Source organism: Tympanuchus pallidicinctus, unplaced genomic scaffold (genome assembly GCF_026119805.1).
Source record: "Tympanuchus pallidicinctus isolate F22 unplaced genomic scaffold, pur_lepc_1.0 scaffold1, whole genome shotgun sequence".
Lineage (NCBI taxonomy): Eukaryota > Metazoa > Chordata > Aves > Galliformes > Phasianidae > Tympanuchus > Tympanuchus pallidicinctus.
This window is the reverse complement of record NW_026294618.1, coordinates 54,879,924-54,899,668: the sequence shown is the minus strand read 5'-3', so window position 1 is coordinate 54,899,668 and position 19,745 is coordinate 54,879,924. Positions and strand designations below refer to the sequence as shown.

At 38.4% G+C, this 19,745-nt stretch overlaps 1 protein-coding gene across 3 annotated transcripts in view; it reads right to left on the bottom strand.

Annotated features, from left to right (window-relative positions):
• Positions 1 to 19,745, bottom strand: part of PDE7B (phosphodiesterase 7B) — a 160,705-nt gene that overhangs the window by 38,973 nt on the left and 101,987 nt on the right. The window contains exon 1 of one of the 3 annotated variants that reach the window (XM_052680749.1): positions 18,143 to 18,266. The exons of the other annotated variants lie outside the window; for them this stretch is intronic. Within the exon in view, the coding sequence (XP_052536709.1) occupies positions 18,143 to 18,251 (109 nt within the window). The 5' untranslated portion in view covers positions 18,252 to 18,266. Of the gene's footprint in view, positions 1 to 18,142; positions 18,267 to 19,745 lie in introns of those variants that run through there. 3 annotated transcript variants of the gene reach the window in all.

The window sequence follows — 19,745 nt, the reverse complement described above, 5'->3', positions numbered from 1 at the left end:
GGTAAATTACACAGGCTGCTTACTCATATGCAAACTTTTTACTTTTAGAGACATTAAAAACCGAGACATTGGAGTTTGCCAGCAGGAATTTCATAAACTCGCTAATGGACTCTGTATGCAAAGGAATGACGAGACTGGTAACTGGTAGCAAGAGACAGTTACAGAACTAAAAGCAAGAGGTAGGCCTTGGAAAAAAGAATGCAGCAAGAAGGCACAGAGACTTGCATAATTATCGTGTTATAAATGCAGAAGGCAGAAATCCATCTCCACCTGAAGGAGACAGCGTAGACAAACATGGTAAACATTTTGTTTCTGCCATCTAGCATACCTACCTAGAGGGCTAAATGCACTATTGAAAGCTGAAAATAAAAGAGGGAGCTAGGAAGATATTTATTATATATATTTATTTTTCCCCAGAGTGATCCTCTTATAATTCCCATTCTCGCCTGCAGTTCGCAGCACTCACAAGCAGAAACACAGCACTGGAAGCATCTTAAGTCTCAGTGCTGCCATGGTCCCAAATTACAGCAGCACTCTGAGCAGTAGCAGAGGTCCCAGAGCACTTTGCTGGATCAAGAAATTGGACTAGCAGTGGACATGCTCCTTTTAGTGAGCTGAATGCTTCATTTCTAGCTCTAGTGCTAAGTACCACCTGTCTCTGTTTTGAAGTTTTGATACTGTATTATTACTGGGGCTTCAGCACTTCAGCCTTTTTTGCATCCAAACACCGACTAACACTAACTTCCAAGGGAAAGAGAATATTAGTAGACACAGCACTGAGCTATCTAGATAATTCTCGCCTTTCTGAATAACAATTCAGAATCAGGCTTGCAAATTACTCCGTGGTAAAGGACGGGACCTACATTAACAGAATCAAGTATTTCTATTGGTATAATTGCTTCTGCACCAGAGTAGGTCTCTGCCGGAAAGTGGCAAAACTTACTGGCCTTCTCACATACAAAATTAAATCTAAAATAACATCTTAAAATCTAAAGGGTACATTCTGAAATGTTAAGAGCTGTAATAAAGGTAATAACGACAGCTACAGCATGTTCTTAGCAACAGGTAGGCTGCACTACCATGGCAACATCAAAGATAATATCTAACTGTCATGGTACTCTCATCCCTTTCCCAAATAAATTGCAGCAAAAAGAAAAATATTATTAATTGTTTAAATTATACTTCTTGGACTGCCATCTTCTGCCAAACTCAAAACTACTAAAATAAACATGCAATTAATAACAAACTTCTAAGGCTTGTATACTTTCAATCCTCTGTACACAATTTTAGCACAATAGGTTAAGAAGTATAAATATAATTACTTTCATTCTGTGTAAAGGAAAAATCACAAGGAACTTGTATTTTGTCTAAGAACAATGCCAAAACCAAATCCAGAATTCAAATCTATACCTGAAGTGCCCTAGGTCAAGGTACTTTATTTCCAGCGCCCAACACATATAATTTCCTTCACTCAAAAGTTATATCCAGAGTCTAAGCCATCCAAACTGTAAATCATTTTCTTACCTGTAATAATGTTTTAGAGATGGCTGTACTTTGAGAGACCCCTTTGCACTTACCTATGTACCGTAACTTGAAACTCAACTTCCAAGAATCTATCTTCATCTGATTTTACTATATGGATTTCTGATTTGAGTATTATCAATGCTTTAAACTGGAGTCTTCGAATCCACCAAAAATAGTTTTACAATTGAAGAACAGATTTTTTTTTCTGCTGAAAATTGAGGTAATTGTCAATCATATGTTCCACCAAGTTTGCTTTATTGGTCTTAATTCTCAGTGTTCACCTATGTATAATATTGATTAAATGATTTTTAATGTGCATTGTTAATGTAATACTTTTTTATTCTACAAGTTTTCCTCAAGAACAACAGTTTGCAAGTTCCTGCATTTTATGGCTTGCGTTGATGGGTTACTTGAGCTCCAAGGCATCATACTCATTTTCTGTCTGAATGCTATTGGGAAGACAAGCAAAAACTGTTTGGTGCTATAACCCATATGTATCTCTCAAAGCCAACGCTTAAAAATTGATAATTTGATTACTTATATAAAATAATAATAGATATAATGACAAAAATTAATAGGAAAATGCTGATAATTCCAAAGCAGAATAGACCACATAGAACTTGCTTTTAGAAAACATTAAATAATTTCAGATTTCTGAGACAGAAAGAAAGGGGACACTCCTGAACTTTAAACACAGGATGACAATCATAAGCCCTCAGCTTACTTCTTGGTTTCCTTTCCACGCCTGGAGTTTTCCACTTCTGTGTTTTATTTGTTCTGTGTACACAACAAGCAGTCCTATGCAGGACATCAGTGGTTCAATAGCATCTTGTACCTGCAGTCCTGATTGTTGTTTTTACATCAGCATTCTTCAAACACTTTGCTTTCCAAACTAACTGCAGTTCAACGGCATTCAAAGAAAATGAATGCAAAGGTTTTCGTTCACATCATAACAATGAAATTTACATTCAGCTCCGAGAGGACATTTAAGAAAATTTCCCTCTCTTTCCACAGTTTGCGCAAGAGATTTCTACACTTTCCCTCTCCAACAAAGCTACAAAATATACGTGCTCAAAACTGTATGTAGTAATGCAATGACCACCACTGCAACAACATATTGCCTACTCCTGTAATGCTTAATATCTTATCAACCAAATCTCAACATCTGTTAACAGTTTTTACACAACACAGCCCTGCCCTTGGAAGAGGTGAGCAGGGATTTGGGATTGACTCCCGTTTCATTCTGTGCTAGCACTGCTTGGCTGACAATCCACTGCACATCAGGGGAAACCCAGTCTATACTGATCTCTCTGTATAGAACACCTCTCTCTGAAGATCAGATGGCGCTTGCACAACATTTTAAGTCAACTTCAGACATAATCAAGTGAGACACATTGAAGGAAATGTCACAATCATATGTATTAACCTAACTCATTTTAATCTATTAGTCACAGCACATTCTTCACATCCTCTTTCCCATCTCATAAAATGGTTTGTGTTGGAAGGGATCTTTAAGATCATCTAGTTCCAACCCCCTGCTATAGGCAGGGACACCTCTCTCTAAACCAGGTTGCTCAAAGCCCCATCCAGCCTGGTCTTGAATGCTTCCGAGGAGGAGGCATTCACAATCTCCCCTCTGCACTATACGTAAATACACTAATTGGTGTATGCATGATGCATTGTCTTCCTCCCTTCCACCGTGACTCGGTGTTAGCCCAGCCTCCCCTTACTTGTTGCCTTCTCCTCACGCTGCAATGCTGTGTGGTTTCACACCAGGATGCCCATCTCCTATAGCCACACTCAGCCTTGCCCATGAGACTACCCCAGGAGCCTCCAAAGCTGGAAACCAGGAATGGGGAAAGTGGGGCACAGTACTGCCTTGAATTGGCAGCACAAGAAGATGCCTGTAAAATCTCATAGGAGAAAACCGCTCACAGCCTGAAGCTTTGCTGTGATTTGGAGTCTTTCCCTACACACGAGACTGTAGGAACAAATGTTTGAGATGAATGAAGGTCTTTTGTTTGTCCATCGTAATTTGAAATGAATTATTTTTTGTATTCAAAACCAGTATCTGTGGCCAACAGCTGCAAACCTTCTTTCATTTTGGTTTGAATCTGGTTTAGTTTCTCTGTGGAACATACAAGTAACTCAATAACTCCATGAATTATTGAACAATAAAGGCGAGAGAACTTTGTCCAAAATAAGCACAGGTACCCCTGTATTATTTGCTTATTCAAGATGAGTATTTCCTGAGCTAGACCACATTTTATTATATAATATTCCTTCATCCAAAAATATTATGTTGGTAAAAAAAACCCAGCCTTTTCTTATAAGAATTTTTTTTTCCTGTTTAAAAAACAAATAAAATTGACATATGTAGATAATATAAATATTTGGAGTGGAATATTTTTCATTTTGATGCTTGACACGGGAATAAAGCTGCATAAAGTGAAAGCAGAGCTTGACTGTTCTACAGCTTGGAAAAAGCTTCTGTCTTCCTGCTTTTTTACACTGTATTTTTTATACATTTTTTAAACCTTGTTTATTATTGACCTGATCTTGAAACCAAAACCAAACCACCAGAACCCTAGCCTGCCTAGAATTTAGCAAATATACTCTCTTGTAAGCATTTCCATTCCTTACATGGATAATCTTGGAATTATCTGCTAAGAGAAAGTTCAGATCTATTACCACAAGCTGCTTTTAATACTCTCTGTTAATAAGATTAGTTTTCCAGATAAGTTTCTTTTTAAGTAGGAGAAACTAAAACTAATGCTTTCACTCTATTGTTCTGAGTATTCCAGTCCAAAATGAAGCAGAGTACATAAAAATGTATATATAAAACTGTACGTATCCACATTAGCCTGTCTATATGCGAACGTGAAGAAAGTACATTTAGAACCGTGTTATCTTATACAAGAAAAAAATTGCCATGTTATTAATCCTACAAGAATGCAAATTTAAATACCAAACTAATCTTTATACATTTATTGAAAATGACATTTTAAGGGGGAAAAAAGGGGAAAAAACAGGGGGAAAAACAGGGGGAAAAAAAGGGGGAAAAACAGGGGGAAAAAAAGGGGGAAAAAAAGGGGGAAAAAAAGGGGAAAAAAGGGGAAAAAAAGGGGAAAAAAAGGGGAAAAAAGGGGAAAAAAAGGGGAAAAAAAGGGGAAAAAAAGGAAAAAAAAGGAAAAAAAAGGAAAAAAAAGGAAAAAAAAGGAAAAAAAGGAAAAAAAGGAAAAAAAAAGGAAAAAAAGGAAAAAAAGGAAAAAAAAAAGGAAAAAAAGGAAAAAAAAAGGAAAAAAAAAGGAAAAAAAAAAGGAAAAAAAAGCCAATAACTATTTTTATAAACGTTGAGATTAAGGTTTTTAAAATTTAAAAAGAAAAGGATTTAGAGGGCCATCTTTCAATAATAATAGCAGTCATTGCAGCTATTCAGACATTTTCAATACTGAACTATTCCATAGCTTGGGGAACATGAGGAAAAGTTTGTATGGCCAGGATATTCCAAGGAAGCCCTCTTTTGCATTTCTCACAGCCTTGTTCCTTTGAGGTAGCTTGCATTAATCAGGGCTGGAAATTGACTGCTGGCCTTAAAGGCATCACTGCTGTGGCCTGTTTATGGTCAGCCCTATGTACATGAGCATCCAACTTTAAAACCTTAGAAAAGCTTGCTGGGTGGCAAAAAAAAAAAAAAAAAAAAAAGACAACTCTGGATTAGTCTCAAGTTACTTCAGTATCAGCCTACTCTATGTATTCCCTTCACTGTTAAAGTTCAGTTGCATTATTAACTATCTAAAGTAAAACTGAATGGCACCATGGCTTAGCTGAGCCAACTCCTTCATCCCGTAACTATACACACCTGATTTAGACTTCAGCTTAACACACTGAAGCAATGAATGGTAGTGTCACATCAGCAACCTGCACCAACTTTTGGGAGGGAAGACCAGGCATCCTGGATGAAGGACAACCTGTTGTGCCCTAGGCACTACACATCAGAAATGCCCGATCCTTCTGCTGGCAGCTACAGAACAGCACCGCCTTTCTCCATGACCACGACTGAGAACAGAAGCTCACACTTTTGTCTCCTATGGATTAACATGTTCTTAGGGAATGCAAGTAATTGCTAATGTCTTCCAGAAAGAGGAGGAAAGTGTAATCTGAAACTTATACAACAAACAGGCTTTTTTGAGTGGAGGCAAAAAATACAGGGATGTTTTTATAAACCTTAAAGGAACAATAAACTGCACAAAATATAATTCAATTCTGTTTTGTCTTAGAATTTACCTTGAAATTATGGTTTAACAACCCCAGGGCTCTGTTTTAGATATTCATTGAGCAGATCCCTTTCTGAGCAATCCAACTCCCCATGCTCCTCCTCATCCAGTATTTTAAAGGAAAACGAAAGAACAAGAGTGTTTCAATATTTGCTTTTCACAAACCTCTGCAAATTCCAATAGAGAATAACTCTGGCGAAGACTTTTTTGGCATATATGTGTGAAGGCATATAAAAAGTATTTCTTGACTTTTCATACTCTTACGCAATTCATACTAAGCAGAGATCTTTTTTAACATTATTATTCTGGGAATTGCAAGACACAACACAGAAAAAGAAGATTACTGTCTTTTTCTTCAAAACAGACCAGGCTGAATAAACACAGAATATGTCTTAGAGTGACATCCAAAAAACACTTCTGCTTTTTCTAGACTCTACCTTGTTATATTGAATAGCTAACCATTACCAAAGAAAATTCAAGAACTGCACAAAAAATAATGTCAATTGATGAGAATCCACTTACAAATGACATACAATGCAAAGGTCCTGCAAATTATATATTGAATTTATTACAGAGGAACAACTCCGTGCTTGCGAGGTTTCTAGCAAAAAGTTTCTTTCTCCCAGGTGTTTGCCTTGGTTTCACCAAAACTGAAACACTGACCTAAGCACGTAAGCATTTCAAAGAAGTTAAATTTTATTTTGGTTTCGCACTGACAAGAAAGTCCATGGATGATAGGTAAGAATCAGCTCATTATCATCCTGTTAGTGAAGAACAGCATAGAATTTTGTCTGTAGCTGTAAAACTTGCAACAGGTTCTAATGGAAGATGCATACTCCCATATTCTCTTAGTTCCACACAGCTGTTGCAGTGCACTCAATACATTCATAGATTCTATGTCAATTACACACAGTAAAGTATTGATCAGAAATCTGCCAAGAGGAAGGAAGAAGTGGGTCTGAAATCCTGATGAAGGACGTATATTATAGTTCACCTTAAACTAAGCTTCCTAAAAACCCCATAGATGAGCAAGTCTCTCTCTAGAATTGAACAGGATCTATCACAACACAAAGGGATTGTTACAGGAAACTAAATCACTTTTTTTTTTTTTTAGCAGCAAGTTATTTGTATGGCAAGCAGAATGCAGCTGTGAGCTTACACTTCAGGTCTGTTGTTTCACTAAAAGATGTTATTATTCTGTTTTAATAAAATAGAACTTAGTAATTTTTTTTTTTTTTTTTCCCCCTTCTTTCTCCCTAGAGCTCAGATACCAAGTATGGGTGCAGAACGAATCAGTCCCTGCACTGGCTCCTACGGTCAGCCCTTCTCCAAGTGTCCCAGCAACTGGCTGCTGGCACAAGGGCCAATGGAAGTACACGTGGTTACTCCCCTCCAGGGAAGTGAACAGACTGTCCAGCTTTTCACCCAAAAAGACACATCTCACGTTCCCAAAGCAATTTTCCATTTGGATATATAAGGGGAAGATATATTCAACCTCTAGGGCAAGGGGAACGGAGGTCTAGAGGCGCCCAAGATCTTGATCTTCTCTGTGACTGTGATTTCCTATCTCAGAAAGTGACATTACTGCTGTGGTCTCTGAAGATGTGAATGTGTTGGTTTGAGGTGGCCTAGGAGCAACAGGAAGGGACAGGTTGTCATGAGCTTTGCACTCAAGGATAAACCCAGCCAGTGCTTCCCTATAACCTGGAGCAGTAGCAGCCCTCTCTGATGCCAAGCTTTCTCTTTTGTCTGAAACAGATTGGTTACATCTGCATTTAGATGTTGTGAAGTCTGACAAACATCAGTCAGTGAAGGAAAAGAAACAAGTTGGTGGTGGGAGAGAGGGGGAAACCTCAGGCAAAGAGAATCTTATCATAGTTATAAAAATACAGTATTCTGTTTGGATGTTATTGAGGAGTGTTGACTTCAGATCAGAAACTGAGCTGGAAATTACAACTCAAGACTTTGCTTCACCTTGCATTGCTAGGGCAGTCACATCAGGTTGCAAGGACAACTCAGCAGTGACTAAACACTTTCTAACAAATTAGACAAAACAAATATTTGTGGGGTTTTTGTTTTTGTTTTTTCCTTTTTTCTTCCCTTTATCTCCAGTTAGGTAAAGGTCTGCAGTGCAACAGGCAGAAATTTCAAGAAATTAAGGTTAATATTATCTTTATGTAATAAAATATACATAACACAAAGAAGTAAGGCTTTTATCCATCAGTATGTTAACATATTCAACAGAAAAAATATATCATAAAACATCATCTACTGGAATTCAAAAGAGTTTGTCTACAGAAAAGTTTATCCCTCAGATATTCAGATAAATGAAAAATGGATCCCACCCCTTTCTTTTTATTATCAGCCTTACCTGATGAGACCATATGACAAAGAAAGTGAACTATGCTTTATCAAATCACAGGTTTGGTAGGACATGCGATTACTGCTTTGGACAATACCTTGTTTAGCTGTAGTTATGTATGATATCAGAAAACCTCTCTAACATGGGTTTCTCAGAGAAAAGCATAGGTAGCTAAAGCAGAATACTGCAAGACAGGAGCTGTTTTTCTAGTTTCTTCCACAGCTACTAGGTACTGAAAACAGAATTGCCGTTCTCAGCAACCTCTGCAGCATCATCCACAAACACACATCATCACAAAGGAAACAGTAACAACAGGATACAAATTTTTCTTTACAGTACATCTAGAATGGGGCCAAGGGAGAGGAGGCACAAAGGGCAACTATTCTACATCTTTCTTCACTGTTCAGTTTAAACTTCTTTCATTGTTTTGTTTTCTTTACAATTTTATTTGCTTTTGCCAAGTCTTTGCATATTTTCTGTTAAGATCAAATAATTTCAGCTTTCTTGCAATCATACATCATTTATTCAACAGTGGAGCATGTAGCATTATGAGAACGTTTTATAAATATTAGCATTACATACAGTAACAATAACATAGTAGAAAAAAAGCCCTATTCCACAGGATACCTTCAAATATTTTGAGATTTCATATTCTACTCCTTGCAGGACAATATATTTATTGTAAGCGTAAAACAGGTTCACACATTAGATACAGCCTTAATACTCTGATTTTAACAGAAGTAATAAATAGCCCAGGAGGTAGAAGTATATTCATTTTAATAAAAACTATTCTGCACACCCAAGAAGGCACCATCTCTGCCCATTCTTCAAAGGCTTTTATTATTTTATACAGTACAATACACTTTTAAAAAGACCTTTTTTTTTTTCTGGTATGAATTCTTACACTACTCAATTAATTTGAGGGATTTCCCCACCCAACATAATATTTTCAAAATAGCAGACACTTAGTATCAGAGATTTATCATAATTAATTCTATGCCCAAAGACTGCCAAGGGTATGTGTTTACTATTCAATTGATTTTAAGAGGAAAAGTGGGTTTGTATAAACAGCCCTACATCATTCGCCTGGCAAACAACCCACTCTAACTGCAAGTGGCCCTTTAGTTGAGAATCTCCTGCCTAATTGCTGCAGACAGATGTTCCCCTGCTGTAGCTGTAGACACCACAGGCTCCTACCACGGTAATTAGCAGCTTAAAGACATTCCATCCTCTAATTCAAAAGCATAAAAAGCCTTACATACAGCAGAAACAGGAGCTGGCAACTTAATTCCAAAGCCACGACTTCCTACAAATAGCATTTGTCAATATCCACGCTATCTGCTCAATGGTACTTTCTCTGTCAAGAGACCACCACGTATCTTCAAATGTACTATAGCAAGGAAGATCCAGTCAGTTCCCTCCTTTATTGCCCATTTGGTCATATACTTCAACTTAGGTGTTTTTCCTCTTTTTTTTTTTTTTTTTTTCTGCAATATGTGAAAATCTGCCCTAGCTTGGTGACAGCTGGATGTTTAAACCTTCCCCACCCAAGCTCTTCAGGAGGTTTTGAACAACTTATCTGGGACAGGCTTAAAATGGGGCCCACAAGAACCTAATGAAGTTTAACAAGTCAAAGTGCAAAGTGTTACACTTGGGTTGGGGCAATCCTAAATATGAATACAGACTGGGAAACAAACTCTTTGAGAGCACCCCTGCCAAGAAGGACTTAAGGGTCCTGATGGACTAAAAGCTGAACATCAGTCAGCAGCTTGCACTTGCAGCCCAGAAGACCAATAGTATCCTGGGCTGAATCAAAAAAGTGATGGCAAGCAAGGAGAGGGAGGTGATTGCCTCCCTCTACTCTGTCCTCATGAGGCCCCATCTGGAATATGTTATGCTTTGAAATGTGGTTTTTTTTTTTTTTTTTTTTTTTTGCAATCCAATATTACTCTTTTGTCCTTACTATACTACTGTATGACAGATCTGTTACTTTAAATAAGACAACAAGCTTTTTCATGCTATTCTGGTTTGTTTTTTTTCTTTTGTTTTGTTCAAGCTATTTCTCACTAGTTGCCTGGAACACTACTTGAAACACTCTGATGCCTTCCTGTTTAAGTTGGAAGACTTCAGCTTTCTTGAATTGATGACACACTGAGGCTGTGCTGTCTCAATCAGAGAAGTCTCAGTGAGAAGTTTCTAAGACCATACTAGGTAAAGCCCTGAGTGAACCAGTGTGAGCTGGTGAGCAGTTGGTTGGAGTGCAGACCCTTGGAAGGCCCTTCCACCTGCACAGTTCTTGGGTTTTTAACTCAATACCATGATTTTGGACTCATGTGAGAGTAGAGCTCGGCAGAGCTGCAGACAGCTTTGTGCAACATCTTACCAATAGAGCTATTCCTCCTGGAAAGGAGAAGGCATCTTGTTCAACAAGCTCTCCCTCTCCACTGTTAGGGTAATTTATTATTTTCCCTCATGGATCTGCATGTTCCCCACATTCTTTGAAATTTCTGCTCCTAACGCAGGAGGCTTATCCTTATTCTCCAGGCCACTGACCCTGGTAATCATTCATACTGTTCCCACCAAATCTCATTTCCACCGAAGACTTTGAGAGTTCATTTTTTGAGACTAACCAATCAAGTCTATCTCTGGTAGTAAAGCCAATTTATTTTTTTTTTTTCTTTGCTTTGGCAGGAAGTAGAACAAGATCTTGAACTCCAAAGACCTCACATGCTGTTCTCCCTCTGAATTTTCTTCAGGGAAACTGCTTTCCAAACGCTCCTTCCTCCTCACTGTAAAGACATGTCTACAAGTTGCAAATAGTAAAGGCACAGCTAGGTACCATCTAACCCATTTTTCTCTGCATCAAAAAAGTCAATACAACACTTTCTACCCCGTTCATTTTTTTTTTCATTTATATGTCCTGTAGCTTCAAATAGTACAGAAAAATGCCCAGAGAGGTTTTGGATGCCCCGTTCCTGGAGGTGTTCAAGGCCAGATTGGATGGGGCCCTGGACAGCCTGGTATAGCATTAAATGGGAGGTTGGTGGCCCTGCATGTGGCAGAGGGGTTGGAGATTCATGATCCTTGAGGTCCCTTCCAACCCTGGCCATTCTGTGATTCTGTGAAATGCCACTGAAATATCAATACAGCTGCATTAGGAATGAGATAGCCAAAATTCTCTAAGAAATGTTATTTAAAGTGCTAACCTCTGTTCAGAGTTGTTAAACTGTTAGGCTGCCAAATTCCTGACAAGAATATGGTTGTTATTAAAACCCTATCTTCTCATGTACAAGACCTCACTTGAAGTTCTGTAATTGCTAGTTTTGGGGACAGACTTTACACCACAGTTTAGCCACATGTTTTCAGAGTCAATGAACATTTCTTTCCAGCTTCACAATGTGTTAGGCCTTCAGCAAAGAGCAGGTGGGTGGGTGCTGACATTCCAAATCTAAGCCCCTGTTGCTCACTAACTGCTTGGATTTTACTTATATTTTGATTTTGTAATAGTTTTTGCACAGCCTCTTGCCTACACTCATTAAACCGTTGAGTCAGATGCAAACTCCTGCTATATAAGTTGTTTAAATCTTATTTCCCAGATACTTCTTACCTTAAGGTATCTATACAGCAAGTAGTCGCTGTAGAACATAGTTTTGGTAAACAGTTTCCCTAATAGACACAATTAATGAAATCTATTACATAAGCTTGCAAAAAATAATTCAAATGTTGTGGGAGAAGTTCCCTGTCTCAACTGCAGGACACTAAAGCAATACTTCATAACTGAAGCTATTCAGCTAGGCAGTTTTACTAAGAATTCGAAAAATAAAATTCTCAGCTTCTCTTTGGGCATTTGGCATCTTTCAGATAACACGCCATCATAAGACATCACACCATGCTTTGATCTATGAAGTCTCCCATTCATTGTTTTTTGGAACATAATTGCTTTGGAGTGCACATGATCACTTCCCTACCTCCTCAGTTAAAAATACACACTGTAAAACCCTAAAATAGAAAATACATGTCAGCTACTCCAATAGCAAAACCAGTGAAGACAATCATACTTTCTACCACCATATGTCAACATAATTCAAGGCAGCATCTGGAGACAAAAGTACTGAACGAACAAGTATTTTACTCAGCTTGTTTAGGTCATCTCCATGCCTCTCTGTATTATCTGAAAGTTACTGTCCTTGACAATGCTTTCCATATTTCACTGCTGCAAATGTGTGTGTGGCAGCCATGATGAAAACTGACTATTTGAAAAGAAATAAAAGCAGTCCAGTACAAACTCTATCTTCTCAGCCACATCAGTTCCCCAGTTATTTATTACTTAGTATCAGCACAGCAATGGGAACCGATTACGTGAACACTGCCTGTTAGGAACACTTACTTGGAACTTCTATCTAGGAGTAAAAACCAAGTACTTTTTTCTCTTTTATTTATTTTTCTAACCACAGAATAGGTCACGCACATTGATTATCCTTATGACTAAATATTAATACACAGCAACAAACCAGGACTCGTCTCAAGGCTATAATACTGGCAGAAAAACAAGTGGCTTAAACTGGCCATGAATTAAGTCAGGCTGCTGTAGCATTAGAGCAGCCAGGTACCTAAGCAACCTTCCAATGAGAATAAAAGCAAAATACAAAGAAAAATGAAATATAAATATATACACACACTTAAAAGATTTTTAAGATGCGTTGCCTCCCAAAGCAGTGAATTGAGCTCATCAAGACTGTTTCAATGTATGTTCTTTATCAAGGAAAACAAATTCAAACCACAAATATTTCAGAAACATTTATCTTTTCCAAAATGTTTACGCAGTTATTCTGAGATGAATAACTTTAACAAAGAGACTGGAATCTGGAAAACAAGCCATCCTCTCACTGTCCTGTTTACACTTTTATTCACTGGGAAAACAGACATCTGGGGATAAACTGAAAGACAACACAAAAGCACTGACCCTGCTGCATCTCCAATAAACATTGAAGATATCTTATGTGACTAGTGAATAAGATTACGAAATATGCAAGACTACAAAACTTTTTTTAGCTAGTATTGTCAAGCCTTCTACAAATGGTCAGATGGATTCTTTCCAGTCCAAAGTAAGAAGGAAGAAACATCCACCTCTTCCAGTCAGTCCAAGCATGGCATGAATGTAATATGGGCTCAGTACATATTCCCATAGCTGTTAAATATAAAATGTATTTTATCCACAAATGGAAAACCTATCCTGGAAATTGAAATAGACTTCTGAGAATCTAAAATAGGGAGATAAATGAAAAGATGCTCAAAGCAGACAAAAAAGGGAAAACCATCAAGTTCCTCCAAAGTGATTTGTTCTAAGTAAATTAATGTTAAAATCAAAGTTACTCCTGTATTTATATTTAGGTAACTAAATGATGCTGCAAAATACATTAAATGACATTGTCACATACTGAGCAAGATGCAGGGCTGGACCCAGGTTTTGGGATTCCCCTAATGCAGCTCAAAGATGGAGTGGCTTCTGACTCAGGGCTCCAGGCCACAAACCAACAAGAGTGCATACTGTGTCCTTTTTATCCACTTCCATTTTCCACTTGGATGGAGTAGGCGAGTCTGATTGCAGGTGCAATTGAAGCCTTCTATCTGTCATGTCAGTGCATGCTGCCCTACAGTAATTCTTCATAATCTGCAGGAAGCAAATGGCATTACCCAAAAGACACTCATAACTAAGGGAAGTGCTGATACAGAGTCCTGAAAAATCAGATGAAAATTAACAGAATAGCCAGAGGCAAGCAGCGTTATGTCCTTGAAGCAAAAGAACCTTCAAATAACATCTATTCCATCTTCATAAGATATGGATGATTATGTCTCACTAAAAGTTTTAACCTCAAATTAATAAATTTCATGAAAACTTCTCAGAACTTAAAATGAATTTCACTGTAAGAACAGGAAGGCTTTAGAGGAGGATACTGGTAACAAGGAGGTCATGTTGCCAAGCAGAACAAGAATCACTCTGAAAAGAACTCACACATTGGTTGAAGCAAGACAACAGATCCTAAGTGGCTACCATGGACCCAAGAACGGCCTACCAAACAACTGCACAGAGTTAAAACGGTAACGCAGACACATGCCCAAAATGTGCAGCAGGTATGCAAATGCTGCAGTACAAATGGCTGCTCTGAAAGATGTAAATACAAACAAAACACCTCACTGCCTAGAACATGATGTTCTTCAGTGCGTCATGGCTAGCGTGACATCTTAAAAATATCTCATTTCTTAGGTACAAAAGATGATATGTAATTATTTCTTCACAGTTCTACAGCAGGTCCAACATCCTTCCTCCTTTGTGTAAAAAATCTATTACAATAGTCTCTGAGCACTTCATAATTGTTCTCCATTAGTAATGATTTGCATGATATTATAACTGTCACTGAATATCAAGGCAATTTCCCTGTTTTCTTTTTCTTCGAATCGTTTCAGAAATTCTACTTTAAAAGCAGAGCTGCTGTAAACATGTTCTAACAGAGGAGACTGCTGAACAGCAAAAACATCTAAAGGACACGAGACAGTAATTTCAAAATATCTTGTCATTACAGAATTGACGTTAATCAGTTCTAGCTATGAAGACTTTTTCCTTCTTTTCACACCCAAGGAGACATCATCAGGAGTGAAGGATTCAGTTTTAGTTTCTGATAATATCACCAGGACAGGGCAGAACAATCTGCTGCTCTTCTTAGAAAGTCAGTAACGTAATGCCTTTAATTCATGAAGTTGCAGTATCTCTCAAAAAAACCCAACCGACCAACCAAAAATTTCAGAAAATGCCGTTCTGAGGATTATCTATCAAAACTGGCTTTAAGTTCCCCAGGCCTGAAAAAAATGCCAGAAATGAATAGGCCATGAGTTGCCTCAAATTTCCAGCTGCAAGTCTAGAGAAGAAGCAGATGCTAGACCTGAAATATCCTTGTTGTACGAACCCCTGTTAGGCACTGGACCAAAACGTATGCAGAATAAGCATCCTGTTATTAAATGAGCTTTTCTAGATTACATGACATACCTCTGAGCTGGGTTGAACCCAGGCTGCTGAGACAGCCTTAATGGGCACAGCTGACGCAGTCTAATTATGGTGATGTCTGCAACCAGATGTAAGAGTCTTGTCACCAAGAAATGCAGAGCCTAGGTTGTATCTCTTGAGTTGGACAACTGTAGTCAAAAATAGTAGTGACTTCTGATCAGAAAGATTAAGATTCTGAAGGGAACACACAGGACACAATGGAATACAGTCATTTATGTTGCCATTCAGATATGAAAACAGAACACTTTGGAAAATAAGTAAGTCAAGAAAAACATATTGGTTGACACGACAGAACTACTGGTCCTAACACTGTTTTCAAAGCAAACTCAGATTGTGGCCTTTTTTTTTTTTTTTTTTTTTAACATTTTAGTATGGGCAGATCTTTAGTTTGCACTTACTGAAGATTATTCAGGTATTACTTAAGAAAACATGAGTCAACTTATAATGCAGAAAGATCCATAAGAAAGTTCCATTTTGAATAATCCATCCTGCCTTCAAATCTAAGTCCCATTACTATGGAAGAAATGTGGTTTTGTTTTGGAAGCAATTAAAAATAAGTAGGTTTGCATTCATGTCTCTCTAGCCGAGTCTCCATATCATGAAACACTTGTTACCATCTATGCTTCCAGGTGAAGTTGTCAAAGAGATTAGCAGGGAGTTTTGAGGGCTCTGCAGACCCAGAGAATGAACCTCTCTGTTATTTCCAAGGATCCCACTGCAGATCAGGACAGAACCATGCAGAGGGAGCTAAAAAGGATCAGCTGTATTAACCATTAGTCACGTTATGACCAAACAGAGCAATTCACTCTTGATGGCTCCATGCTGTCTGTAACAGCCCATCCAGGACAGAACATCCTACTTGAAAGAAAAAAATATCATGAGGTAGTAATTTTTCAAATAAAGAAAAAGTTCTTGGAGGCCTCAGACTACATGAAACATTATGTCCCTAACAGCCAAAGTAGGTGGAAAAAATAGTGATACTATTTTCTTGCTAAGGGAAACCATGAGAAAGGCAGAAGACCACAACTTTTTAAGGCTATAATTCATTACAGTAACACAGCAGATGTCCTTAACACAAGGAGCACAGAAGGAGAATAACATATATCTAGAATTCGGAAACCATTAAGAACTGTGGTCTACATTTATACATGTTAAGTATTTAGGAAAGAAATGAAAAGCATGCTTTAATTGCTAACCCTTACTTCATAAGAAGTTAAGTGACAGGCACCACTCAGATGAAAAGAAGCTTCTGTGGTTTTTTTATTTTGTTGTTGTTACTTTCTCCTATTCTGACAGTTTAGCATTACAGCAAAGTAAGGATAGTTGCATAAATGAAGAGCCAAGAGCATTGGCTAAGTAGCAAATCTCAAAATACTGTGAACACAGGCTGAAGGCCAGGCATCTGTGGGTACGTGAGTGTTTTTCAGGTGCTCCTATTCTGACTGCAAAGGAAAAGAAGAGTGCCTTGGGAAGCAGACAGACTTATGGGCTAAGATGTAAATTCCTCTTGTATATCTGACTCGTGCCTTGTAATGCCACCAAAGGGAAAGATGCCAGGCAATCACCCCAGCCTTCCAAAAAAATCTCTGAAGAGGGTCGTTAACAGTGATAGAGAAACTCTCATTCACAGACCCTACATCCCACTGAGCTCCCTCTGGCCATTTTTCCATGTATTCACCAGCTTCTCTCAGAGCTTCCATCCCTTTCTATGGCCTGGCAACTTCAACTAGGCTTTCTCAACTTTGTCCTGAATTTCTTTTATCAGTATTACACTACTGCCATCAAAGGCAAGGACAACATATGAATTCAATTGCCTTTGTTCTTCAATGCAAAATCCAGTTCTGCCTTTGACAAACCTTGATATGGCTTATAGAAAGCCATTATGATATGGCTTTATAGAAAGAAATTAACTATGTTAAATCTCAGTAGTAATTTACAGAACAGTGAAGTTGTTAGATTCAGCTTATAGCTTGAGATGAAATATTTTCAAATGTTACCTGACACAAAACTAGATTTAAAGAGTATCAATAATCCCAGAGGGAAAAAAAAAAAAAAAAAAAAAAGAAGAAAAAAAAAAGAAAAAAAAAAAAGGACATTTAAATAGATTTTTGGTAGAAACCTTTCTTTTTATTACCCAAGAACATTTCAGCTTGTACTGTGCTATCTTATTATAAGTTACTTTCCCAGCTTTAACTCAGAAAAGCTGTCAGATAAGTTGTTTTTCATAATAAATTATGCTTAAACTTGACTAAAACCCTAGCAACCAAATATTGAAAATAAAACAACTATGCTTTTTGAAGTCAAAACTAAGAAACTGGTCACTACCACAACAACTGTAATTGTGGTCAAATTCACTGAACTACACAGTATGACACTCTTATCTGAATATTTATTAACTTAGAGCTTACTGCAGTTCATTAACTACACTCTCATACATTCTTGAACAGCAGTTTGCGAGATGCTTTCAGGCTATACAAACTCATTACCAAACAGGAAACTATCCTTTGTCACCTAGCCTAAATCTATTAATCATTGCTGTCTGAAATGAATGAAAGCTACTAATATAAAGGTTCTTGTTGTCTTTCCCAATTTATTTTCGCAATGTTAATGCTAAAATCAACACTCTTGTGAGTTTTGTAATACTTCTTCTTCACAGCACTTGCACAGAAGCCTTATGCAACATGAAAAGCTGAGAACTTTCAACAATAGGGGAACAAAAAGAATCTTTAAAACATAGTCAGGGATAGAAAAGGAGTGATTTGAGTCAGCATAACAAAGCTAACTGAAGAATGTTATGATGGTATAATGCAACAGAAAGTGCAGAAATAATAACTGAGTGGCAGAATCCTAAACTATAGCAAATAAAAACAATCTCAAATACAACAGCTGTGGAAAAAAAGAGGAAGAAAAACTACTTACCTTTGAAAAGCTTCTGGTAGGCAGGGATCTCCAAAGAAGTACCCTTGCCAAAGCCAATCCTTATGAGGTCTGGAAAGGGGTGGATCCTGGCTCCACCTCTACCGGTCATTCAGGAGCATTGCATACACCTGAGCTCCTCTGGGTTAGCTGTGCCATCCTACCAGGTGCCCAATCACTGTTTGAGATCATGACTTAGCACTTCCCCTACAGATGGCTGGGTGGTGTTCAATGTGTTTTCATTTACAAATATGAAGTTCTGCTTGTATAATTGAATCAGTGTTAGAATGAGTAGTGTCATTTTATAGATTTGGGTGTGCTTTAATTTCTCGCTTTTTGGTTCTTTAATGGAAAGGCAACATTTTTGTTCTTGGTAGAGTCACAAAGAAAAATAAATCACAAGCTGGCAAATACTGAGAGAGTACTCTATCTCACAGCATTTTTGTTCAGCTTCCACTGCTTTTTAGGTAAAGAACTTTAATGGCCTGATAAATTATACATGCTTACAATCTTTAGCACAGCAGTATAATTACTTTAAGACATTTCTTTACAAGCACACAAATTAACATCTATGGCTGTGATTATTCCAGATATAACTGGATAACTAAGGCAGACTACTTTTTTTTCATCCGAGTCTAGCCAGGAACCAGGACCACACAAACAGGCCCTGTATTCTCAACAGCCTTCAGAGGACTTCTTTTGTGTTAGCATGCACTGTGGATTAAACCCAGGAACTATAAAGAAAATAAGTCATAGAATCACAAGGTTGCAAACGACCTGCAAGTTCATTTAGTCCAACGGTCCTCCCATTACCATTACTACCACAAGCCTCTAAACCATATCTTTTAGCTCCTCATCCAGACGCCTGTTGAACACTGCCAAGGATGGCGACTCAACCACCTCCCCGGGTAGCCATTCCAGTGCCTGACCACTCTCCAAGAGAAAAAGTTCTTCCTTATGTCTAACCTAAACCTCCTCTGGCACAACCTGCAGCCATTTCCTCAGGTCCTGTTTGTTGCCTGGGAGAAGAGGCCAAATCCCTCTTCCCCACAACCTCCCTTCAGGAAGTTGTAGAGTGCAATGAGGTCTCCCCTGAGCCTCCTCTTCTCCAGACTGAACAATCCCAGCTCCTTCAGCCGCTCCTCATAAGACTTGTGCTCCAGACCCCTCACCAGTTTTGTTGCCCTTCTCTGGACACGCTGCAGGACCTCAATGTATTTTTTGTAGCGAGGGGCCCAAAACACAGTGCTCAAGGTGCAGCCTCACCAGTGCTGAGTACAGAGGGATGATCACCTCCCTGCTCCTGCTGGCCACACAATTTCTAATGCAGGCCAGGATGCCGTTGGCCCTCTTGGCCACCTGGGCACACTGTCAGCTCATGTTCAGCCAAGCATCAACCAACACCCCAGGTCCCTTTCCTCTTCACAGTCATCCAGGCACTCATCCCCAAGCCTATAACACTGAATGGGGTTGTTGTGGCCTAAGTGCAGGACTTGGCTCTTGGCATTGTTGAACTTCATCCCTTTCACCTTAGCCCAGTGATCCAGCTTATCAAGATCCCTCTGAAGGGCCTCCCTTCCCTCAGGCAGATCAACACCACCTCCCA